The sequence below is a fragment of the Nicrophorus vespilloides genome, unplaced genomic scaffold (assembly GCF_001412225.1).
Source record: "Nicrophorus vespilloides isolate i.1.1-1 unplaced genomic scaffold, Nicve_v1.0, whole genome shotgun sequence".
In the NCBI taxonomy this organism is placed as follows: domain Eukaryota; kingdom Metazoa; phylum Arthropoda; class Insecta; order Coleoptera; family Silphidae; genus Nicrophorus; species Nicrophorus vespilloides.
The window spans coordinates 25,474-52,861 of record NW_017100114.1 but is presented as its reverse complement, the minus strand read 5'-3'; the positions used below and the strand labels follow the sequence as shown (position 1 = coordinate 52,861).

The 27,388-nt window shown below is 33.7% G+C and overlaps 2 protein-coding genes and 1 long non-coding RNA gene across 3 annotated transcripts; 2 read left to right on the top strand and 1 right to left on the bottom strand.

The window, feature by feature from the left end:
• The first annotated feature begins 13,267 nt into the window (after positions 1 to 13,267).
• LOC108568764 lies at positions 13,268 to 20,550 on the top strand. Its single transcript, XM_017930043.1, has 25 exons — positions 13,268 to 13,335; positions 13,385 to 13,681; positions 13,742 to 13,938; positions 13,988 to 14,283; positions 14,348 to 14,451; positions 14,500 to 14,677; positions 14,732 to 14,892; positions 14,944 to 15,033; positions 15,085 to 15,295; positions 15,353 to 15,552; positions 15,620 to 15,788; positions 15,847 to 16,062; positions 16,123 to 16,382; positions 16,435 to 16,670; positions 16,727 to 16,848; positions 16,899 to 17,060; positions 17,114 to 17,286; positions 17,346 to 17,532; positions 17,591 to 18,436; positions 18,491 to 18,702; positions 18,755 to 18,935; positions 19,164 to 19,473; positions 19,565 to 19,964; positions 20,020 to 20,224; positions 20,283 to 20,550. The coding sequence occupies exons 1-25, from the start codon at positions 13,309 to 13,311 to the stop codon at positions 20,498 to 20,500; spliced, it is 5,658 nt and encodes a 1,885-aa protein (XP_017785532.1). The 5' UTR covers positions 13,268 to 13,308; the 3' UTR covers positions 20,501 to 20,550.
• Positions 20,551 to 21,780: 1,230 nt separating this feature from the next.
• Positions 21,781 to 23,820, top strand: LOC108568728 (membrane-associated tyrosine- and threonine-specific cdc2-inhibitory kinase-like). The gene is made up of 6 exons (XM_017929969.1): positions 21,781 to 22,141; positions 22,196 to 22,304; positions 22,362 to 22,852; positions 22,909 to 23,122; positions 23,252 to 23,391; positions 23,460 to 23,820. The coding sequence occupies exons 1-6, from the start codon at positions 22,025 to 22,027 to the stop codon at positions 23,685 to 23,687; spliced, it is 1,299 nt and encodes a 432-aa protein (XP_017785458.1). The 5' UTR covers positions 21,781 to 22,024; the 3' UTR covers positions 23,688 to 23,820.
• A 2,428-nt stretch (positions 23,821 to 26,248) lies between these two features.
• LOC108568732 lies at positions 26,249 to 27,178 on the bottom strand. The gene is made up of 3 exons (XR_001891303.1): positions 27,107 to 27,178; positions 26,902 to 27,048; positions 26,249 to 26,835 (listed from the first exon to the last, which is right to left on the bottom strand). It is a non-coding gene; the product is annotated as an uncharacterized LOC108568732 (long non-coding RNA).
• Between the last annotated feature and the right edge of the window lie 210 nt (positions 27,179 to 27,388).

Here is a 27,388-nt window from a genome sequence, read left to right as displayed (position 1 = left end):
TTTGTGCATAGTTTAGAATACACTTTAATATTTCATTACTTAGACTAGTAGTAGAATCCTTAATAATATTAAAAAAAAAGTTTTAAGCAGTTGAAGTATGTATTAGACTATTAGTAGAATCCTTAATTATTAATAAAAGGATAATAATACGTTTTAAGATTTGAATGTATTAGAATGGTAGAAGAATCCTTAATGATGTAAAAAAAAAATTGAAAAACGAAATTGCAGTATAAAAGTTAAGTGAGGACAGTTCAACCGAGGTAAATCATTTCGTTTTTTTTATATTTGTTTCCTCCTACTTTATTCGGTTATATTTCGTGCAGGATGCAATTTGTCAGGACGAGTTGAATGGGAGCGCTGGAAAATTGGCTCGCCAGATTGAAACATCTGAGCGTTCGCCGCTTTTTTTCCTTCTATTTTTTCGTTTTTAATATATTTTTTTTCTCTTCATCCTGCCAGGACGAGGGCGGAAGACGTTCGACGATTACTTAATAATGATGAAGTCCTGCGGAACGGATGCCGGTCGTCCTGCCCGACCGCCGTCCGGCCCCTTGTTTGTGCGCTTTAAATCGGGCAGGATAACGGGCAGGACGAATGGACGGCGTCGCCCGGAAAAACGCCGCCGCACTTCCGGCCGGTCGCAACATTAATCCGCCGTTTCTCATTCAAATGCCCCAAAAATCCGGGCGGCATAAATCAAAACAAACGAGAGTACAAAATAAGAAGAAGAATAAAAGAGGATGAAAAATGCACGAAAATAGACTGGACCCTTGGCCCCATGCATAACTGCCTATTAATAATCTCTCCCCCCCTGTTTTATATTTATTATTCACAGTTCCTTCAACTATTGATAGTAATAAATGTTCGGGAATTCCTGAAGGATATTTCTGCTCTTTCCTTTTATTTCCCTCATTTTAGACAGCAGTTACTTGTAGCCGACACAATCACTCCTATATGTCGTAGATTCCAGACTATAAGAGTCCTTTTGGTTTCGGCGCAGATTTAATTAAGAAAACTGCTTTGGAACAATGCGAGCGCACGCTTTTGTACGATTACCATTTTGGCGGCAGGATATTTATGCCCTAGTTTCTTTTCTTCAAGTATCCTCGCCATTCAGAAAACAATAATACTGTTTGTTGGAGCGGAATTCCAATTCCAAGCCAGATGATCCAATTCACTGACAATTAAGGGAAGACGCGAATAAGACACACCGCATTGATTACGCCGCCCACCCTAATCAGATCCTTTTTCCTCCCCGTCTTCTTCATCTTCTTACTTTTTTTTCCACTGATTTCATTCCGTTTTACGTAACCGACGCCGCCCCCATTAATCAACATCCAACTTGAAACTCTATCACAAAAAATAAAATAAAACGAAGGAGCAGGCATTTCCGTAATTTCCTTTATGCGATGCAATCTATTGTGCATTTGTAGTAGATATACTTATAGTCAGGACTATTGATCTTATGTCGGATGAAAAAAATGCGATAAGTTTTTCTACATTATCCTAATATACATGCACTGACAGATTTGCAACATTCTTGTTGTCATAAGTTGTCAAAGTCGATTTTTTTAAGCATAAAAAACTAAGTTTATGATTTTATTATGAACATGAATACTCAAATTAAAGCTAAAAGTTATTTTGATTCAATTTCCACATTTGTTTCTATAACAACATAAGTTATGAAATTTGAAGAAAATCTTGAAATTCTTCTCGTTTTGTGCGATATCACACATGTCAATAACAAGTATATAGTGAAATGTTTCGACTTTAATGGTTTAAAGATTTGTATCTATTACCATTCAACTGTAATAGGTTGTCAAAACTAAATAAAATCAACTCAGTAAATCTCAATAAAAAAAAAACTAAATAGATTTAATAGCTTTAACGGATTATTCTTAAAGCTTGATAGTTTTGTTTTGTCCCTGATACTGGACTATTCGGATGCAAAGTGGCATTCCTCTTTTTTTAGGGGTTGAGAGGAAGAAATATCGGTGGAAGGATAATAAAGGATGATTGCGTGACCATTTCCGGAGGCCGACCGAAAGCCATTCATGTAAAAACACACCGGACCAGAGGACCGAAATAGCTTTTTGAGTTTTTCCGCAAAACGTTGGGGGCGGTTGCGCCCTTAGGTGCCTGCAGGAATTTAATTATATTAATAATAATTAAAATTCGCATAAAATCCACAATAAAACTTAATTGCAAACAACTTTAGATAAAACGGGCAAAAGCAATTAAGTCCTCATGCGTTCGCCGTATTTTTACTTTTCTGTTCTTCCTCCTCCTGCCAGTTGTTTTAGTTTCCTTTCTCTGCTCCTCGTTTAATCCTTCGCCACTTTTTGTACGTCTGCGGCTAATTTCGCAATTATTTTCCGGTTGGCGGGGGAGCGATTACGTTAATAAGAGGGATGAAGGATAAGATTCAAGCGCTGATTTTTATTATTATTTTTATTAAGGATGTCGCGGAGGAATAGGAACAGGATGAAAAAATATATATATAAACTGCACGGTGGAATGATGAACGTTAAAAGGTTTATGGATAGATTCGGCGGGTTGTAAAAAAATTGGCAAAAGTGGTGCATTAAACGTAATCAGTAATGTCCAGAGCTCATCAAATCTAGTCCTGGCTTTATCTGGGATAGATACGAAGGTGGTCCAGGGATGCACACGGGGATGGCGTAAATCCAATTTTATCGCATTTGCCAACCCTCTCACTCACTCTTTCACACACACTCGTAGTCACTTTCGTAGCACCGTCGGATTTACATCGAGGCAATAAAATTTACTGTCGCCGACTATCTTATTATGCATTTTCTGGGCGAAACTGCATATTTTATTTCGCGATTCGTCGTTGGGCGCCAAAGAATAAATAATAATAAAAATAAAAGCAAACAGGACACCAACGTCGTAGGAACGGTGGGAGATATCTGCATTTTAGAGGGTGGTTCTGTTGAATTTTATTGAATTCGGGATCCTCCGTCTCCAGAGAGAAAAAATGTTTTACAGCCGTGTAAAAAATACATATTTCTACGTACTAAAATAAACAAATAAAAAGTGTAAGGCGATTTGCGTTTATCTGTGTGGGGGGTAAAGTTGAGTCATATGCTGCGGATTTTAACATCACGACTTGAATTGCAGCTATATCCTTTAAACTTGGATTAAGTGACAAAAATAACTATAAATTTTCTTTAACGTTATTTTTTTATAACTTAGATTTAATATTTGACTACGTTTCACATGCAAAGTAATTTGTCTAGCACAAGTAAATTATATATGTGATATAACACGTGCCAAGTAATTTGTCAAGTACTGTATATGTATCGATAAAATGTTGACTAGCACAAGTAAATTATGTTTCTACAATATAAAAATTCATACTTACTTCTTTCTTATAACTTACTTATGATACAACAAATCCAAAATCATTTGTCAAGTACTGTATATGTATCAATACAATATCGTAACATTTTGATATATTATTATACTTACTTTTTACTTACAATGTAACACTTACAGTGAATTAGATAGAACTAGTACTAAACTTATTCATCCTCAATGATCTGAAACTAGTTTTTTTTAATCTGAAAGTTTAAATGTAAAATTTCAGTCTCAGAAAAAAAAAATGATTTCTATAAAATTCGCCCTCGTTTTTCATTAATTTCTTTCGAATTTAATCAACTCACCTGTACCAACAGGACAAATGGGGGTCCCTAATCATACATTTTATTCACAATCCCCGAACAGAGCAATTCGGTTAATCAATGTATGCGAATTGATTAGTAGACTGTGAATTGGATGTCCCAGGTGGTGAAAGTTAGTAGGACAATGCGAACCCGTTAATTGCTTTGTTAATGACAGCAGCGCGCCGATAAAATTGGGGGTGTTGTTATATAATGAAGCGTCGATTTGTTAACCGGAAAGCGCGAGCGGCGCTGAATTGATGATGGAGGGCGAGGGTGCAAGATACACACGTACACAAGTATATGTATGCATATACATACACACACACACCTTTGCGAAACTTTTAGGGTATTAGACCCATTAAATTTTCATACGCATTTTACGCGGATCGCATCTGCCATACTTTTATTTTTGTTTTCCTTTTTTTATTCCCACTTTATTCATCCGACAAAACAGTGAAACAAATTTTATTGCGATCGTTGCTTACTATTTATTTGTTTTGTTCATTACCTCTCGTAAATCTCCAGAGATTCTAAAAATTAATTAAATTTTGGGGGTAAATATTGTTTCTTTCAAATAAACAGATTACTAGTACTTCATTTCATTTAAAATTTAATAAAAAATAAATTTAAAAAATATTTGGTATAAATGTAATTATTAACAATAACTGTCAATTTGTTAAACTACTCTATATGATATTAAAATGTCATACCTTTAATGTCTTTGTTTATACCAGAAAGTATATCTAATATAAAAAAGAAGAAAATTTCATATACCAAAATTGCGTGATTCCCTTTTAGCGAAAGACCTTTTTATCTAGTTTCATTTAGGAGTATTTATAGATGCAATTGGCTATTTCCCACCCTCGAAGGAAGAAAAAAAAGGGAATAAAATGAAAATGATTTTAAACGTAATTTTAGAGTCCGGTGCCGAAACGGCGGTGGCGGCAATGCGGCGACGAAGGGACTCGAAGGGATGCTTCCAACCTGTCGTAAAACTGGAGTGATCTGTAGACCGAAACAATGCTTAACGTGACATTATTGTTATGGCCTCCGACACGGGGTGGCAATTCCCTTTTGTTGGCCCCTGCACACTCGAATAAAAATAAATTAACAAAATCATTTCGCAGCATTCTACCGATAGGGGAGGGATAAAAAAAAAGAAATGAGAATTGCGGAGAGAGGGCGGAAAAGAATTCGCCCCCGCCCGCGCATTACAATAACTAAATTTCCCTTTTTTTTAATTAAATATCCAGGTCCATCCGCCTTCCCCCATCAGAACGTGCATATAAAAATGCTCAGGGAAGAGAATAAAATGAAAAGGAAAAACGGACTGAATTGTCTCATTCAATTACTTAATTGATTCGTAATTGATGAGCCCCCTTTTTTATTCGTTGGAATTTGTTCATTAACAATAATTACATACAAAATAAAAATAATAATTACATATGAAGTTTACATAGTAAATTCAAGAATAATTGATTTTATTACACAAACAAAATTAAAGACGTTTGGAAAATTTAACAGTTTTTAACAGGTAAGAGAAATTTGAAAAAGTTTGGAAAAGATGATTGGAAAAGCTTTGAAATATTTGAAGAAGATTGGAAATGTTAGGAAACGTTTGAAAAAATTAAGAAAATTTGAAAGATTTTTTTAAAAGTTTGAAGAATATTAAAGAAATTTGTCGAAGTTCATTGTTTTTTAAGAAAATTTTGGAGTAGTTTCGAGAAGTTAGGAGAAGTAATGAAAAGTTAAGAGAAGAGAAGTTTGAAATAGATTGGACAAATTTGAAAATTATTAGAAAAGTTTGGAAAAGCTTTGAAATATTTGAGGAAGATTGGGGAAGTTAAGAAACGTTTGAAAAAACTAAGAAAAGTTAATAGATTTTCTTTAAAGTGTGAAGAATATTAAAGAAATTTATTTATTTTTAATAAAAGTTTGAAGAAGTTTGGTGAAGTTTTGAACAGAGAAGTATGACAATTTTGGACAATTTTGAAGATGATTGGAAAAGCTTTGACATGTTTGAAGAAGATTGGAGAAGTTAGGAAAAATTTCGAAAAAAATAAGAAAAGTTGAAAGATTTTTTTTAAAGTTTGAAGAATATTAAAGAAATTTATTTATTTTTAATAAAAGTTTGAAGAAGTTTGTAAAAGTTTGGAGAAGTTTTGAACAGCGAAGTATGACAATTTTGGACAATTTTGAAGATGATTGGAAAAGCTTTGAAATATTTGAAGAAGATTGGAGAAGTTAGGAAACATTTCAAAAAAAATAAGAAAAGTTGAAAATACTAAAGAAATTTATCGAAATTTACTTACTTTTAAGAAAAGTTACGAGAAATTTGTAGAAATTTTAAAAATTTTGAAAAAAAAAAGTATATTTAACAGTTTAAAGAAGTTTGAAAAATATAAAATAAATTTTGTTATATTTAAATTTATGTTTTTAAGCAGTTAAGAAAAATATTTTCAGATATTTTAATTATTTCAATTTTAATTAAATAATATAATCTAGTTTAGATTAAAAAGAATTAAGAAATGTCCGATAAAATAACTTTCTAATGTGATTTATACATCAATAATAAATTTTAATAATTTTTACTGAGCATTAATGTAAAGCTATGAAAACCAAAGTAATTTCTTTCGTTTTATGCTTAATTGATTATGCGATAATGTGATTAAGATTGTATAATTTAAGAAGACAATAGCTTTCTGAGTTAAGCAATAAATGTAGTTTATTATTATTATGATTGAGACGCGTCGGGAGGGTGCCAATAAATTTAATACGTCAATATTTATGGGGCATTAATTACAAGGGCGGGCAAAAAAAAGGAGAAGGAGGGTGAGAGAATAGGCGGTATCTTCGGGTAAGGAATCGGTGAAAAGTTAATGCCGTCAAGATGGTGTGCGGATGGAGCAATAACAATAAAAGCAGTTCCTTCCTATTTTCTATTAATGTCACGGAATGGAATCATTTTAATCTTTATAGGTTCAATTCCATTGACAAAGAAGATTGTTTCATCATTTATTTATACGATCACCGGCGAAATGGCCAGGTTTTAGCGTTGCGCACTGCATTTTATACCGAGGGACTACTAAATCAAGTTCAACTATTAAAAATGTAATTACTATTTTTATTGGACAATACAAATTGGCCATCATCAAAATGCACAGCTCTAGAATGTAATGTAACACAATGTTGACAGTTCTCATAACTTTGTGAACTGAAAAAATATAAAAAATCCAAAATGTGATGAGAGGTGGCATCAGGAACTGGTATAATTTTAATAAGTGGGACTCGCATGAAGGGCGGCCGAAGTTCGAACGGTCGCTCGGAGAACGTCGGGCGTGGGGGGTGGTTTTAATGCCCTTTCCGTGTTTCAATTAAATAGGAAAACGCGGCTCCTGCAATCCGTATAAATTGTGCTCGATCATAAACTGGAATGTTCGAATTGGATTGCCGAACGTTATCTTCGCGGGCATAACATTTCGAAAGTTTAATTGCAGAGTTAACTACTGCACTGTGTGTCCATTACTGCCGTTTAATGATGAGATGTATGTCCGGATCACCGTTCCGGACCCGAGATTAATTATATATACTATATACATATATACACATATATACATATAGTCTATATATATATATATTGACGTTTACACGCGGCCACTTTAATTAAATAAATCCGGTGACCGTGCTCTGGTCCATCCTGTGTCCAACATTCCCCGAACGCCATCTCCTAATTCCAATTACAAACCTATCCAGAGAAAAACACAACATCCAAATACCTAACGCCTCCTTCAAACTAATTGAATCTGGACCCTAAAAATGAGTGACATCTCTCATCCAATTCCGATTCTTCCGCTAATTTCAAGTATCACTCAAGCGAATCTGGAATCTTAATGTTATTATAATTTTATCCTACTACCTAGGGTTTTTCGATCAGCTGTTTTTTTTTTCAACTATGCTCTATACTAGACTGTTACTAGTAATGAATGCGACGTTTTGTGTTTACGTAGCAAATGAGAGAATATTGTCTATTTCTGCAAATTTTCTATCCAATTCAAGAAGCCATTTGAGCAATAGATCTATAGACATTCCTTCCGTTTTTAAAATCATATTTTCTGAGAAAACAAAATGAAATAATATAATTATACTCATTTAGATTAAGTATATTTAATTTTGTTATAATTTTATGTAATATTATAGAAGTTTTTAAGTTTTGTTTTGTGAGATTTTATATTGTTATATAAAATTTTCTATAAAGTTAAATGAAAAGAAAACACGTTGTAAAAAATCATTTTTTTGGGAAATTCGAAAAACCGGTTTTGTAAACAAGTTGAAATTCTGTTTTTGTATAAACCCTACTACTACTATCGTTCATTAAAGCCTTGTCCATTTAACTATAAAAAAAATAATAATTTATTATTAAAAATAACTCAACAATTATTCTTTGTATTTGTCTTTAATTTTAGCTTAAGTAATTAAAATAAAAAGTACTGCCTTTGTCCGAAAATGGTTGCTACATTTCAATGACACGTCAAGATTATTGGAAATAGTCAACTTAATGAATTTCTCTTATCACATTTATCAGATTTTTTTTTTATGAAAAAAGTAACATTTTTAATTATTTAACCGCTATGACATAACCAAAGCTTCAAAATGCCAAGAAAACAACCAATCGAGAGAAAAAAAAGTGTGGAGAATTTAGTAATGATGATTGCAAGCAAATTTTGCAACATTTATTGTAAAATGTCAAAGACGATAACAAACTCGTTCAAACAATTTCATTGTTGTTGATCGATGAGAATACATGTCATCACAAGACTTGAATATAGACTTCTATAAAATATGATGAAAGCCTTTGATATGCAGCAAATTTATGAAAACTTAGTAAAATAAAATACAAAAGAACCTACTTTTGTGCTGTCCTTTTTTATGCGATTTTATTTTTGTGTGATATTTTTTATGGAACGGAATATCAAGAACACCTATAAATTAATTATCAATTTAATTGAATTGAATTTTTGTATTTTTTTGTTGCATTTAATTAAATTTATTTCATAATAATCAAATTACATTTTTTTCTTTTATTGTAATTTATTTTAAATAAACTTTTTACCCTTCCACTGTATATTTCATTTAATTACGAAATCTACATATGCATTCAAAGTTTGTAGTTATTTAGCTGAATTAAAATAAATCTCCTAATTTTTGTTAAGAATTTCAAGTAAAATCTTTTTATTTTTGTTAATTTTATTAGTTTAAAGTCAGCAAAACAATCAACATTTTCTAATAACAATTATGATTTTTCAATTTCTGATTAATCTTTCAAGTTTATTACATTTATAATTAAATTATATTACTTAACTTAATTACTGTAATCAGGCAATGCATTTCATTAAAATACAAAAATAATCATGAATATGATAATACATCACATAATACGATAATCACGTAATTCTTAATAGCAGACAATTATTTTCACCAATATTCTTTTCTTAAATACGTAATTACAAATCTACAAATGCATTCAAAATTTGTATTTATTTACCTGAATTAAAATAAATCACCTAATTTTTGTTAAGAATTTCAAGTAAAATCTCTTTATTTTTGTTAATTTTATTAGTTTTAAGTCAGCAAAACAATCAACAATTTGTTTTCTAATAACTATTATGATTTTTCAATTCTATTTTCAATTTCTGATTAATATTTGAAGTTTGTTACATTTATAATTAAATTATATTACTTAACTTAATTACTGTAATCAGGCAATGCATTTCATTAAAATATAAAAATAATCATGAATTTGATAATACAATAATCACATAATACGATAATCACGTAATTCTTAATAGCAGAGACAATTATTTTCAAAAATATTCTTTTCTCCGTTGTAAAACGTAGAATGTTTTATGTATAAGGATAAGCGTTTGTGGCTGAGTGTTGTGTCTGAGTGTGTGTGTGTGTGTTTGGAAAAGTTCCACGTTGGTTAAGTAAATAAAATGCGTAGAAAACGAGCAAAACCTGTTGAAACCCGTAGGGTACCTGCTCAACGTTAAAAGGGAACTCTTGGGTCAACTTACGAGAAATAGTGGTCGAATTCCAAGAAAAACGTCGCAACAATGGCCCCAACAGGTATTGACAGGCCCGAACTCGTCGAGGGTTCTACTTTTTTTTATATATTTTACTTACCTCCCCCGAAAGAAAGATAACACACAATAGGTTTTCGTTCAATTTTTTTTTGTAGATTAGTTTTGTTCACATCCTTCCTTTCTCCTATTATTCATACTTTTATTAAATATATTTGAAACCTTACAAAAATATTATTATTTCAAAGATAACAACGTTTATATAACATTTCTCCAACGTTTATATTATTATAATAAAATAATAATATCAGTATAAATCTCACAATTTTTATTTTTATTATTTAAATATTAACATACCAAAATATTTTAAATGTTATTCAATTTCTTTTATTTTCATAATATTATTTTGAACTGCTTCAATAAAATTATTAATTAATATTATTATTTTTTAATTATCATTACAATGCATTTTTTTTATAATTATATAATTAGTACCGTTTCACCATTCTCAAACATATAACATAATTTTGAAAATATTGATGTTCGAACTAAGATATCGTTTATAATTGAGGTTTAGAATGATGCTAAAGCTTCGTATATTCATTTTTTGTTCTATCATATAATTAATATTAGAGGCAATTTGGTTCGGAGAGGAAAATTTATGGGAGCGCGCTCAAACGCACACACTCACACACACGCAGCAGCCGTGTAATTATTACGTAATCATGTTCACTTGAATCCACTTTAATTGCGATTTAATTAAGTATTCGGATTGATATTGAGGTCGACTCGACGTGCACATTTCCTCTTCCTCTCTCGTAAATTATGCAACGTCCATATATATATATCTTTTTATTTAAGAAACATCTCCACATTTTTTATTTACAACTTTCAACGTATTCTGAAAGGAAACGATACTTCTTAATTAACGTGTAGAAGTATTTTCAAAAACCATTAATGAAGAAAATCTTAAAAGCACAATCCATTCCGTTTAATCGGGACATATCGACATTAGTATATTTGTCCCGATTAAGCGGTTACCTCAATTATCCGATGTTCCATTTCCTTTTGTTATTTATTATTCTTTAAAATTTGTCGTTGTCCCTATTAAGTGGAATCGACTGTAAATTGTTATTAAGATCTATTTTTAGTATATTTCACATACATTCAAATCTTCGCGATAATTTGGTACCGCGTTATATATAAATCGTTTTATTAGAGGACCACGTTTTATTAGATGGGTACGGTCAATCCTCTTATAACGCGATTAATTGATACCACGTTATGTAATTGCTTATACAGCTGATTCCGTTTAATCGGGACATCCTCTTATTAGGGACAAATCCTAAAGAACGGAAACAAAACCGAAAAGTATAAAATGAAATTTTTAAGTTTAGTAAAAAAATTAGTCATAATTAACACAATATAATTAAAATATGTTTAATAATTAATATTGTATATTTCTTTCAATAGTTACATAACAATATTGAAAAAAAAAAATAGAACCATTTAATTTTTTTTTGTGTTAAATAAGATGGATTAATATTAATGATATGTGTTATTTTTGAAGACTAGTAAATTGTAAGTTTCGAAATATGATTTCTTTTTAAACTTGTTCTTCAAACTAATTGAAAAGTCTGGTGCTGGAAGCGTAGTTTAAAATAGTTCTAGCACTGGTTCTTATCGGCTACTTGAGCTACCTCATGTTGTTGTGATAGTTTGGTCAAGTTGCGACTGGTTCTTGTTAAGTGCTCGAGGCCATTGTTGTGAACCAAACACTCGAAGATCGATTATATTTTCTTTTCACGGTTGGTTCCGTGACCGAAGGAAACAAGAACGAGCGTCAAAGAAGGAGAGAGGAGTAGAAGAAGAAGAAAAAGGATAGAATAAATAAATAAACGCGAAGAACAGCGAAAGGATAAATGAACGGATGAAATGAACGTTTGAGGAAGAACAATTACACAGAAGCCATGCATATTTATTCTTATTCTTCTTATTATTTTTATTTGCACTTTGTTTTGTTGCAGGCCGTCGTTCTTAATTTTAGCAATTTATATTGCGTTCATTATTGCAGGAATGGCCGACCGTGCATTGCAATTAGCGAAATTGCACGTATTAATTTTCACTTTAAAACACTTAAATTACGATTTAATTACGGAGTAAAAATGCAAAAGCGATGTACTTTGCCGCGAACTTCGGATCATAATAATATGCAGACCAATCCCCCTCAGGGAACGACAGTTTTACTTCCCTTCCGCACCGTTTATTCAATAAGAGATTACCAAAACCAAATCTCCAACACTTCTGTGGATTCCAAACTCACTCTGTATATACACGTATAACTGATAATCTTATGTTATTTAGGATTATTTAAATCTTATTTTGAAGATTTACAAAATAAACATTATTTTTTTAATGTTTCTATTAAAGTTATTGCAGTTTTTTTGAATATAAAATTTTGGTATAAATTATGGTTCTATATAATTGGATGAGAATAAAAATGTTGAGCAATAACAATGAAATGAATTAGAATTTGGCTTATCAAGAGGAGTAACGGTAAGCCGGAAAAAAATGAGGCTTTCCTGTTATTCGCGACAATTGCGTGAGGCCTGAGGCCCATAAAGAGGCATAGAACCTAAAATTTGAATGGCGCATGATTTTTGTTTTAAACGTTTTCCTCCTTGGGGCTAATGTAGAGGCTTATCCCGTCAATGGGCCCATAAACCTATATTGTTATTACTTTAATTGCTGGTATCGCCGGTGGCAGCGGCCGTTAGTGCATTAATCAGCATTTGGGAAGTGGACCCAATGAACGATGGCCAGTTTTGGAGGTTGAAGGTAACAAATGCGTGGGTGGATTTCGAATGGGCCTTGATGTGCGTGCGTGGATGAGTAGACGTACGTATTTGCGTATGTGCGTATGCAATGTGCACTGGAGGAAATGCGGGAGTGACGGGATAATCTTTTGTCGGTCCGTTAATAAATGACCGGGGCGACGGTCGAAATGCAAATAGATGTAAATGGGTTTGATGGGAATGGAAGAAGTGACCCTCGCGCCCAACGCGCCCGTCACCCCGCATTATCTCACTCGTTTATATAGATCAAATCTGTATTATCTACCATAAAACTCGCAAACACTCGCCCATCATTTATTTCAAACATGCACGCCATCGGTGAGCGCCCAAAGGATAGTGGATAGAATAAAAGAGGAGACAAGAGGAGCGGCGGCGCCCTCCGATGAGGTCCGCCCTAGCCGCCCTTTTTTAATTAAAACCCAATAAAACGGCAACGCTCGCCACCGGGGGGAATCGATAAATTCCCCCGGCACCAAAAACAAAAGCCCCCCGAAACCAACTAAAAAAAATCAAATCATAGAGAGAGAGAGAGAACACAACACGGAATGTCGGATAAAATTGATAAAACCGATCCAAAAAAGAATCGGCTCAAAAAAATATAATAAAAACAAAAATCACCGACGAACCTGTAGAATCTCTTCATCGCCTGTCTGCTGATCGCATTTTTATCCGCGTTTTAGTTTTAACATGCAATCACATTTTTATTGGCCACTGGTAAGCTAAGAAATCCTTTCGAAATCACTTAAGTTGTTTTTGTTTTCAGTGTGCACTTTTAATAGTAACATGTGTTTCGGGAGAGAAAGATCTGAAGCATTACATCCAATCGCGTTTGGATTACGTCAACGAGCAGTTGGCGTCCACGCAGGACAATTCCCGGAGTCCAGGTGTCGCGAAAGATCTTGATTTCCATGCAGAAACTTCGAAGATTGTTGCGGATCAATTCCAGCTGGTCCAAGTCTCGAAGGACCTACTCTTAATTGACCAAGTCGTGTTCTCTATCAGATCTAACGGCGATTTGGACGTCCATCACAACTGCACGGAACAATACACTTTCCTGAAGGTATCACCAAATCTCTGCGATCCCTGAAATTGAAATCTTACAATATTTTTTTTATCTCAGTTCTTTGACTATGGAAATCTAAGGCTAACGTTCGCTGCATCTAACAATTCTCAATTCAACATCTACATCGAAAACAACACTTTAATCCAAACTGTTACTTATTCGCACCCAATATCAGATGCAGTTATGTTCGAGAAGAAAGGAAACATATTTTTGATAGTCTCTTCTTGGAACCTTAACTCTAAATCGCCTCTAACGTAAGCTTATAAGTAAACTCCAAAAACATTATATAATTCATATTTTTAGCTTATATAAATGGGCTGGAGCCTATTTCGATGAGATCCAAGAACTATCTATTAGTGGAGCATTCGCTTTGGAGCATTTCTCCGGATCTTTGTCTACCGAAATTATAATTGTTTTAAGGAATATGCAGCTCGCAAAGGCAGCTTCGTATGTTTACGAATTCAATGATGACAAACTGCGCAAAGTTCAGGTCTTGCCTCCAGCAAACCCGAAACAATCAATTGCATTCCAAAGCCAATCCCAGCAATTCGTGTTTATCTTTGATCATAGCGACAAAAGCATTGCATATTTATGGAAAAGTATTAACTTATTCAGGATTACCAATGCATTCTGATTCATATATGTTTTATTGATTTGTTTCAGACGAAGAATTAGTTCGTTATGAAATTTTTGAAAATATCCCAGATGTACGTAAAGTAATCAACGAGAGTTCGAAAAGTATACCGTTAATATTCGTTGCAAATAAGGTATTTTGAATGTATTTCTGTAAACTTGATTTTAATAAAACATTTCAGCATACGGTATACGTATACACAGTTGATGATTCAATAGAATTATTAAATAGTCGAACGTTTCCTGATATGGAAATAGTAGAACTATCGCTAATTGAAAATTCTTTAGTAATCTTCGCTTCAGAAAATTCCAGTCTTAAGGAAATCATTATACCCTTTGATTTAAGACTTTCTGAAATTGGTAGCTTTGCAACTTAGATTTTTTTAAATATTATATAACAGGCTTTGTCTTTAGTGAGTCAGGTAGCAACGACAGATATCCTAGGATCGTGCTTGAATGAATTGGGTGAAGCCTTGAAGATAAACGATGAAGAAATAGCGCATACGATTATACTAAAATATGACGAGAATCAAAATAAATCGGTGCTGGGTGCTAGCAATCAGGAAATAACAAAGGTTTGATAGATAGACAATTTTAGGATAACTTATCTAATATTTTGTGTATAGATGGATGACTTTGAGGGAATTGTTGAAAACTTGGAAAGGAGATTAAATGAATTGGAATCAACGTTCTCTACGTTACTGCAAGAAAATTTGGTATTTACTACAATTGTTTTATATATATTTTAAGTTTATGGTTTGTTGTAGGTTATTGAAGGGAAATTGATCATAGAAGGTAATTTATTGGTGAGAAATCTAGAGGCTACTAATATTATGACCAAACACTTGAATGGGATGAACTGGACCCCAGATCAATGGTTGTCTTACTCCAAAAATCAAGGAATATCTGGTGATGTTAAAATAATCAATCTTACAGTAATCAACGCCGAAGTGAATCATCCAAATTCCATTTTTAATGGCAATATATTAATATACAAGAAAAGTTACAATTTTATTTTGCTTTTGTTTATTGTAGATATGCTTCTGTTGAGCGGAAATCAAAAATTGAAAGGCGGTAAATTAAGGAATTTAAAAGCTGGCAATGTGACTGTAGCTGAGGTTAACGGAATCCAAATGGGAGATATATATTTGAGGAGCCATCCGGTAGTAATCAAAGGAAACAAGACTTTCCCGGAGCTGCACGTCGATGAATTGAAAACAGAGATGATCAATAAAGTAAAATGGTGTTTGGTGGCTGTAAAAACGGTCCTGTCTACATAGTTTGTCCTTTCTTTTTACCTAGAGAAACGTATCGGATGTGATAAAGCTGTTTGGAGATCCGAAAGCTGTGAATTACGAGTTCGCTAGCAAACTAACAATAGACGATTTGATAGTCGAGAAGGTGAACAACGTGGATTGGAAGGAGTTCGAGAGTTCAGCTTTTCGGATTGGCAGGGACCAGACTATTAGAGGTGCATTATGGAGTTGGAAAAGGGTTGGGAGATGCTGTAATTTTGCGATGATTCACAGGAAACCTTACGATCGCCAGGGTGAAGACACACGACCTCAGCGCCAAGCGACTGGCTGGAATCGAAATCAATAATCTATTTACAGTTAATACGCCCCAAACCATCCACTCGACTCTTCATTTCAGGAATATCCAAGTCCCGAACGTTATCACTGATAAGGTGAACGGATTGAATTTGAAAGAAGAAGTAGCTACCTTTGGAAATAACACAATTAAAAGCAAGCGTTTAATTTGCAAAAAAACAACATTGTGCAACTAATATTACATAATTACCATAGGTCCGATTACCATAAAGAACATCGAGATCACCAAATACCTACACTTGAATCAATCCATCGACAAGTCTAGTAACTATTACATGGACAATCCAAGCATCAGCAAGAACAAGAAAGACTTTCAGATTTACAGCGGGAAAGTTACAATCATGGGAGACGTTTATTTAAAGAATCTTAATCTTGAAACTGCCAAGCTTCATGTCGCTGGCAACGAGTTCAATAAAGATCAATTCCAGCAATATTGGCTAAAGAATACTACTCAAGTAAATACAATTAATAGATTTAATATATATGTTGAATAATTTTATTCGGTAGGAAATACCGGTTCGTTTCGAAGCATTACAAGGAATCACTGCTCCGCATCTTAGCACAGAATTCTTGAATACTGTACCTATACGTAATTATATGGTGAACGATGCGGAAGAAAATGGGCCTACAAAATACATATTCGAAAACGCTACAGTGACCGGTAATATAATTATTGATTATAATTTTCAGCATACTCCAGATTTGCTAGCACTTAGTGAAAAAGCTGTTAAATTGGAAGGAACGTAAGTGAAGAATAAAATTTTTGTAAATGAAATTGGGATAAACATATTTATTTCAGATACGAAATACAGGGCAAAAAGGTTTTCGCTGATAGGATTCAAGTAGATGACCTTAAAGTCGATCAAATAAACGATTTGAATATTGCTAATTTACCATCAGCGATTAATCCGCAAATTACAGGTATTAAATCTTAAAACTAATTACAATAATATTTATATATAAAATTCAAGGAACTAAAATCTTTAATAATATGATCGTATCTGGAGATGTTAATTGTAAAAACCTTTTAACGAATAAACTGAACGATGCTACAATGGATCAATTGTTCGGAAGGATGCTCTTCACAGATGTACCAACAACCAAGGATAACTTGAACTTCTACAATGCAACTGGTATATGGTTAATAATTAAACACAGCAATGATTAACATTGAATTTATTTAAAGCGGATAACCTGTATGCGACCAACATAAACAACAAACTCTTTAATGAGTACGTGGTCCAGGTGAATCAGATTTACGTAATGGATACGATGAACAGAGTGATTGTAAAGGGCAACAGCACTCTGAAAAATGTGAATCAGGTTGTATCAATCAATAACATTAATGTAATAGAGAAGGTGAGTTTAACACTGATATTTGTTATGAAAGTAACGACTGTTATGGTTTTTGTATCCAGTTTGAGAATGGGCGTAAAAGCAACGTGCTTAAGGGGAATGTAACGTTCGATGGGCGAATCCACGTGAAAAATCTATATCTGGTTAATGTAAATGGAATCAATTTCGAGAATTTATTGCCTAGACTGTATTATCGGCACTGGCCACAAAACGTAACGGCAAGGCATTCGTTCGGAGTCGTAACGACGCGTAAGCAATAAATTTTATAGTTAATTACAGGTCAGTACATTGTAAAACGGGCTTCCAGAAAACATCATAACTCCGCGAATCAATGACATCTACATATCCCAGCTCTTCGACGTCTCGTCCTTGGAGCCGCAAACTCTGCGCGTCCAGCATGGTCTACAAATCACTAGTCCTAAATTCCTCAAAAGCTTGTACGCAAATTTTGGCTTATGCGATTTTTCAAATGCCATATGGAGCATCACCAACATTCCCACGCGATTTTGGAACTCCATCCAAATCAACGGCGAAACCACTATATACGATGGCGACTCCAAAATCATGGACTTATTAAACAATGCTGTGATGAAGAACAAACCAGCAACGATCACAGCCCCCGTCCACTTCAATCACATTTCAACCGAGAACCTTTTCACAGCGAAACCCTTGAACGGAGTTGAGTTGAAAGATATATTCGAAGACGCCGTGATGAATAGCATTCCTTATACCGATCAGGTGATCACTGGGCATAAAGAATTTATTTCATTGAAATCTGGAGGAGCCACAGTTTTTGGTAACGCCCAAATTCCGATAGTTAATTCCTTAGAAATCAACAAAATCAATAGCAGTATTTTACGCGATTTCAAGACACCAGTACGTGGAAGGAAAACCTTCTTCGGAGGTCTCCAAGCTAAAAGCCTTTACTCGAAATTAGTATCAGGCATACTTCCTGATAATATAGTTACCCTATCTGATCTTCGAATTATACCAAATGCAAGCTTTGATTCACTTGAAATTATTAACGATTTCAACGTAAGCATCGTGCAGAAACAGAATTTCAACAAATTCCTAGACGACAGGTTATTGGTTAATTCCGAAGAAGACCAAGTAGTTTCAGCGATTTACTTTTTAGAAGAAATTCAACTTAATGGTTAGCTAGTCTTTAGTAAATGAATTCGGAATAATGAGCGAGTATTGATTTCAGGTCCGACGAGAATCGTAGCGATAAACGACATCCTGTTAGAAGATGTTGTGTTCGATGAAGGATCTCAAGTGATTACAGGTCCGAAGACGCTAATGACCAATCTTTTCTTGCACGGAGACGTCCTGGTGGATAAAGTAAACGGATTCCGCCTTGAAGATATGCACCGGCTGAGTATAAAATTATCGGAAGCCACGGACATTTCGGGCAACCTGGTGAGAGGAAAATAGCTGAAAGCACCATTAATGATTTAAGTGGCATTTTCAGCGTTTTGATGGTTATTCAGAGATAAATGCGAACGTGGCTGCGCAAAGTATCAACGGGGTGCCAATTGATGCCCTCAAGGAAATGCTGGAAACGCAGAATCCCCAGATTAGGGCAGATATCGTTCAAGATACGGTAGCTAAAATCCAGCACGTCGTCGACGAAAACATCGAGATTATTAAACGTGAGTATTATTGAGGCAAAGCTACACTCTTATCTTTATTTTCTTAAGACTCTATGTTCAGATAAATGGAATGGAAATCAATTGAGCGAACTATTTAATAAAATTAACTGGAGTGATGAAAAATGGTTCATGCTGTAGAGAATTGCAATACCTTAGAGCTAAGATAATTAAGATAATGCATCATGGTTTTATCTGTCTTTAAAAGTAATTTTTTTCTTATGTGTTTAGGGTTGCCGGATCAATATTTGTACTTGGAAAGGTCGGACAAATTGCAGATAGATTTGGCGAACGCGGTGGACGCTCAACCGTTGAAGAATGAAGACAGTGTTATGATGCACATAAAGTCGGAAGAGCCGGGAAATAAATGCGGATTACCAGAAGCCTGTTTGTGCTCCGGCCAACACACAATGCAAATAACGCCTGGATATTCGAAGAACGTGATCGAAAATAAATACGGCCAGAGGGTGTTCAGCTATCGCAACGAGGTGATCTTCGTTCACGTAATGACGAATAGCGTTAGCAGTGGGGAAGATTGCAGGTAATGGATCGGTGCCTACGTGCTAAAGATAGACAGAGAGAGCCGAGAGTGAAATAGGTTGAGGTAAACAATGCTTCCTTGTTGCTTTCAGGACGAACGGTTCCTCTTTGTACGAGTATACAACTTTGACCTGGACGGTAGCACCTGTTGGCAGCAGAAACGGCAGCTCGCACGTCTACCAAAACATGATCACCGGATACATATCTGATGTGAAGTTCTTCACCTCCGGGGGACAAGTGTACATCGTGCTCAGCCGGTTCTACGACCCCATCATCAACAGCCATGACCTCTTCTGTCAGGTGCTTAGGCTCTCCAAGGAAATGGATCAGGTCGAGGATGTCCAGAGGATACCAACGAAGGCCGCTTGGACCCTTCACATCTTTTATACGGCTCAAGGCATCAACTTGATTATAGGAAACAAGGAATACACGGATTACAATAATGGCGATTTAAGCACTGGCATTTATAGATTCAACCCAGACAAGAAATTGGTTCGTTCTGTAACGCAGTCAATCAATACTTAAATTTATAAATTGAAATTTGCAGTTCTACTTGTTACGTACAATTCCAATACCTGGATGCACGTCAGCCGCTTCCGTGGTATTAGGATACGACAGTCTCATTATATTGGCCCACCGGAAGACGCCTCTACAAGTTTGGAAGTACTATTCAGCATTCGAAAACTATTATCTCTACCAAAGCATTGTCTTCGAGCATCCCGTATCCAGTGTATCTACTTTCTACACAGGCGGTAATCACCTTCATCACACCCTAAAGATAATGTTTTCATTAATTAATTCGGATCTTAGGTGCGGGAATCAGCGATGCATATTTAACAGCCGTCACTGATAACAACCACTTCTACGTCTACTCTTATCAGTATCTGGCCGGCTGGAAACTGGAATCCGAAGGAGAAATTGATGGTCTCAAAGCCTTGGTGCCATTTAGGCTTAACTACGAGCAGCTCTTATTCGCACCGTCCATCACCAAAAGCTCAATCTTGACCGTCGTCAAGCACGGCCACTAATTTATTTGTTTGTTACTTGTTTTTGTCCATGTCTAGATTACATTAAAGAAAGAAACATAAATAATCTTATTGTTTTTCTTAAGATAATATGAAGAAAAAAAATGTTTTTAAAGAGAGACAAAACCAACAATTTTATCTCGTCTAATATTATACAATGCAAACAAATTCAGGAAAGCGATTCCAAAGAAGGGACATATTAATACACGCTTTCAAAGATAAATGTATTTTCTACCTGCGATTCCCTATAGCTTACACCGGAGGCGTTCCTAAAAGTACAACAAAAAGACACCAAATACGTCGAAACCGAATTTACCCTAACAACGAGTGTTATACTAATAAGTTGAGGAGAGGTACAGCCTGTTAAATTAAAGCCCCATTTTTTTTTCTGGTTCTATTAACATCACTTATAACATTTGCTTTGATAAACTAACTATTTGATAATTTAGAATGTGCTTTAGAAATGTTAATAGATACCATTAAATCAATTTTAATTCTCACGGCTTCCACGCAATTAAAACGAATCATTGTGCTTTGTTCAATTGTATACTAATTCGGTTATTATTGTAACGTCCCGAAGTAAAATATCGGAGAAAGTTCTTTTGGTCATTCAACAAACTAAACGTCTCTGACCGATTATGCAACGCAAATTGAGTGAATCATCGGAACCGATCGTTGCATGTTGGAACACGTTTTTAAACCGCAGCCGTTTTCAAGAATCTGCGGTAATCGGAATAGAAAATGCCACAACTATGATTCTATACTTTTTCTTCCGAACTGAGCTGCATTTGTTTTGTTATATATGCGTTTATTATTAATTGAAATTCCTAGAGCGATCGGTGTCAAGGTTTATAATTTCAAATATAGAGGCATACAAGCAACAATAACAACAATAGTCAATCCATTATTTTCAATTACTTTACGCTGTAAAAGTATATAAAAAATGTCTCATATGATCTTATTAGTTTAAATATATAATATATCTTTGCAGATGTTGTTAACTTGTTAGTTATTTATTAATAATAATGTTGTAATAAAAATTACATATACGTGATGTAATGTTTGAATATAAGAATTGCAGAGGATGTGTGGAAGGGGGACCAATTAAGACCTGGTAGCAATGGATTCTGGGTAAAAAGGTAACGTTGTTTCCGCTTTATTTAAATATTTCAACATTGCTGAACACATCAAATCGACGACCAAATGTTACAATTATATAATTTTTCTTGTTTTGGTCTATGCCTTCTTCGTAATAGTAGTCAAGTAGACGCAGAAGAGGTCTAGAAGGTTGCATAACCACCCGTTGCCAACAAAACTACTTGTTGACCGTTAAATTTTTTGGCCAATAGGGGCTCACGTGCGCTTTTTATTTGAAATCCTCACTGCATGGCCATGTTAGCTTATTAGCGTCTTGGTCGTCGAGTGGAACGTGTCGAACTATTCAGCTATGTGAAGACGTTTTTTCTGAAAAATTATTTTAAGTCATCTGTTAACATTCCCTACGACGACCAGCAAAGAACATAGAACATGAAGGCGGCAGGTAAATCTAAGAAGACTGATCGCGAAACAATCGTAAAAAGCAGAAAGAGTTCATACGATTTACGTACATCAAACGTATATTTTCTTCACCCATCCGCCAAGCTGGTGAGTACTATCTTTTTGCTAACAATGTCATCAACTAACATATTTAATCCAAAGGAACAAGAGCAAAGAGAATTAATAAGATGTCCTCCTCTCACAAGGAAGACTTGCACTGCTGTGCTAAATAGTAAAGAGAAATTGGGAGCTACACCAGTTGGCACGAAAGGTAATTAACCATACTTCTATTATACAAGACTAACCTCATTATTTTTTTTTACTTCAGGCAAGTTGAGTTTAATGTATGATAGGACTGTGAAGAAAAAGTATGTGGAACAGCTATTCCTTAAAATTGATAAGATTGGAGAAGGATCATTTGGTAGTGTACATAGATACAGGTCTGTTGAAGACAACATGTGTTATGCTATCAAGGTGATTAAGCGTAAACCTAATGATGTGTATGGAGAGGTTGACTGCCTCGATTTAATTGATAACAATCCATATTGCATACAGTACTTGAATGCCTGGGAGGAGTGCGGGATGATATACATACAGTTTGAACTTGCCATCATGAGTCTAGCGGATTATGCAAAGAGGAATCACAATATCTGCGAAGAGGAGTGTTGGAATATACTTTACGATCTGTTGAAGGCACTGGCTCCTCTACATCAGAGGGGCTTGTGCCACAATGATATTAAGCCTGATAATATCATGATCACTTTTGACGGCAAGTACAAGCTGTGTGATTTTGGCCTGTTGACTGATGTTAAGCTTATGGTATGTTTAAGTAACATTTTTCATTTTAAATTATTTACATTTTGAATTCTTTACAGTCAGCAAAGAGCGCCCTAATGAAATCCGAAGGGGATGCTAAATATGTAGCAAATGAGGTTCTACAGGGTGATATGAGCACTTCAGGTGATATCTTTGCTCTTGGCATATCCTTGCTGGAGTTATCCATGGACTTACTCCTACCTGGCTATGGTCCTTGCTGGCATGATTTACGTCAATGTTCTTGGCGCATGCTTCCCTCCAATGCAAAAGGACGTAAGTTACATTCAAATCCAATTGTTTTCTATCTGACAATGAGTTGTATATTAATTCTTGGTACAATGATTGTCTCAACGTAATTACTTTATATTTACAGTATTCACTAATAAAAGCATATTTTTTAAGGTATTTCTTTTGATTTGGAGACTATCATCAATTGGATGATGCATGTCGACCCAGCTCAACGACCAACTGTGGAACAGCTTTTTGGAACACAGAAGATGTTGGATAGACGTCGCGCCAAAAAACCCCGCTTTGATTATTTTGTAAGTAAAATCGATAATGGTTGAAGTTGTCCCAGGTATTCATTTAAATAATTTCTTTTGAAATGTAGAAAGCTTGGTACAGCGCGAACTGTAACGCTGATATCAGAGGGATGCTTACGGTCACAATAAATTTACCTGATGATCAGAACATCAATGAACCGGCTACACCAAATAGCGACCGTTCACTGTCGCCTGTTACCACACCGAAACAGCGAGTTTCGACAATAATCGTCCGCAAATTCATACCACTGAAACTGGACATGGAGGCTCCGGCCACTTCCCTCGCCGTACGTTAAGTATTGAAAGGTATAATATCCCAAAAAAATATGCTATCAATATTGCTAATATGATCTCTTTCTAATATTAATATCTAAAGACATAAGCTAGTTAAATGTTTCTTGTCAAATTTGTTTTCTTTATTACTTTAAAGTTTTAAATATTGTTTTGTATTCTAATAGATATATATCTATATATATTAATTATATGAAAGATACTATATAACAAGTACTTATAAAATCATATATATATATACAGAAAAAACTCGCCTCCGGGACGTCTTAGAAACGTTCCGTTGACTCGTGGGTTTGGTGATATCATGTTAGTCATTTAAAGTAATAACATTTTTATTGTTTAATACTATTATATTCTCTTGTTGTAAGCGGTTCTAAATGCAATATCAGTATTAGGTAATATGCACAATATATAACGTGCATATTAATTGGTTACTTATTATGTTCAAATGCTTTGCTTATCAATTATCCATACGTTCTTTAAAGAGGGAAAAAATACCGCAGAACTGCTAGGGATGTTGCAAAACATTTACTTATTAATTTTTTTTCTATTGTTCCTATTGTTTTACTATAAACGCGTGTTCTGTTTATGCGCATTGTTATGTCGTCGTAGTGTATGTATAAAAAAAAATATCAAGCAGCTTTATCAAAGGCAATAATTCCAAATTGTCAATTCGTACAAATCAGTATGTACTTAATATTTTGTGATAACATCATCCGAGTCACTATTATTAATTTTTCGTTTCTTTTGGAGTTTACACATATATTTATATATATATATACATATATATTAACAATTTATTAATGTTTATTATGTTAGTGTTTGAATGCACTCAAATTCTAAATTGTTCAAGTATACGTACACGTTGAATTGCACATTTAGTAATTTCTTTTTTATATTAATTTTACATACGTTTTTTATGATGTTCATGTTTCTAATTATATTCGATCTTTTAGCGTTGCGCTTTGCATTGTTCACTCTTATTAATTGGTTCATCTAAGCAAATTTTATTATAAAGCAACGTTCTAAGTTTTTCGATCTTTTAATTTACCTTATCAACAACTGCTTCTGACTTATTGAAGTAGCAGTTTGTATAATATTAATTATAATAATAAAACAAAAATAAACCATGTTCTATACTTTAGTATTTTATATAATTATGTTCCTATTCATACAGTCCATATTTTTTTTTCCCTCACTTTTCCATTAATAATATTATTTTACCTTTCCAACTGAACAAATATTTTAATTTTACAAAAAACGATGGTCTTCCTTTAAATCAGTGGTCTTGATACCGGGGTATATTACCCTAAATAGTATAAAAGATTTATCCTTCCTCTACTCGTCAAAATAGGGTAATAACGGCGTAAATGAATATATTTTGGGGTAATAGGTAAAAAAGTTCCTTTAACCCTATGTGGCCCAGAATAATTTTGTCGATTGTCGATTTTTTGGATAAATTGGTGTTATGAATGCTCGAATTTGTCTATTTTTGTTTAGTTTTTGAAAAAAACATGTGATTTCATTGCGGAACCACTTATCTTTACAGTGGAACCACTAGCACACAAAGGGCTAAATCGGCCTAGAATAATTTTATCTGTCGATATTTTGGATAAATTAGATTAAAAAATTTAAACTTTAAGAATGAATGCACGATCAAATTTGTATACAGTGGAACCTCGCTTAACGAGTTTAATCTGTTTCAAAATTTCCGGATTTTTACTAGTATAGAGACATGTTCAAAAAAACACATAATATTTGTACACAAGTTTAAAAAATGATGTAGCAGGCGTGCAATCCGGGACTTCTCTTCTCATCGTCACTCGTTATGCGAAACGTCGTTCGTTAAGCGAGTAATTTTTCTTACAATTAATTTTGCTCGTTAAGCGAGGTTCCACTGTATTTTTATTTAGTTTTTGAAAAAAACATGTGGTTTCACTGCGAAACCACTAGGAAATAATTGTTCTTTTTGGTGGAACCAACCACTAGCACACAAAGAGCTAAATCAACATCTAATCCATAAATAAAGTACTGGCTGCCTAATTGTTGTTAATAGATGTATACATTTATGCCAGAGAGAAGAAGAAGAGAGTTATTCTTGATGATTATCACATTCCGGAATACAGTTAGCCCGTATAAAAAAAACATAGTTTAAAGAAAATTTGTGGCCGAGATGAGCTAAAAGCTCACATATACGCCACCCCCTTATAACTACCCATATATGTACATTTAGCAAATCAATAAAATCTATTTAAAAGTCAAAGAAAATTTGAAATTAATAGTACATAGATAACCAAATTTACACAGGCTTTGCTACCTCTTCGTACTCCTAGCATCCTGGTTGAAATATGAGTTAAGTGACGAATTCGTGAAATCGCACGAAATGTCTTATCTAAAAACCGCTATAACTTTCTTAATTATGAACGAATTTTGAAATTTTTTCTTTCTATTGATTATATATTACAAAATCTAATGAAAATGATCATAAAAACGTTTATTTGGATAAAAATATTTACTTGTTTTCGCCATAAAAAACCATTTTTTTTACAACTTTTACACAGTTATTATTACATATGGATCGTACAGATAGATATACTTTTATTTGACTATATATGACTTTCTTTAGACTCAAAGATGATTCCTTTTTCGATGAAGAATGTGGTCTCGAAACCATACCTCAATTATGGACGAAATGAGTATTTCAATCAACTGTGGTAGCCGATTCTTACAGATTGTCTATCTGTTCAGTCCAGCACGGTTATTTGGTTCTCTGTGAAGAATTTCATCATTTTTTTGATGTGTGGCAGAGGATTAGATTCTGCTGAAATATTCCTTCACCATTCGACCATCGCTTTTACATGTCCTTTTCAGTAGAATTAGTTGATACTTCTAGCTATTCATCATTCTCGCCACTGGAACATAATACGAGAAACATCCTCACAAGAATGAGGAGGGTGTTTGATGGTTTGAATAAGTTTTGTTTCAATTAATCTGTTTGATACAACATAAAATGTGATTTTCGTTATTGTACAAAATAACTAAAATTGGAAATATTCAAACACAATCATCATTGATTATTATAATTTCCTCTTCTTCATAACATATGATTCCTTCAGAATGTCTGTATTCGTCAAAATTACTCAATGTATGTTCCTAGAATAGAAAAAAAAAATATATTAATGTTTTTTCATTCTTTAGCTGCTTCTAATAATACTCAACCTTCTCATCAAATATCACATTTCAAATTATTTTTGATTTACAGCTTCAGTTACAAATTGTTCAATGTTGTTGCAAGTTTCCATATGAATTTACTTTTTAATTTTTAACCAGGCTTGTGATTCTTGAATTGCTTCTAATATGTTTATCCTTAAAAAAATAAATGCAGTAAATTTATTACATATATATCTTCAAAAACTATTATTACCTTATGATAAAATGACATACTTTGAATTTATTATGTTTTAAAGTTTCAGTCACAAAATATTCAATGTTGTTGCAGGTTTTGATGTGAATTTCATTTATAATCATATAATGTTGTGAAACCTAATCTTAATGTAAATGATTTCAACAAGATTTGTTCAATTGTTTTCATCATATTTGGCCCTTAAAGAAATAAAATAAATTAAAGAATTTACACCAGTTTAAAATACATTACCAATTGTTGAAAGATTTAGTTTTGCATTCACAAAAGGACTCAATAATATTA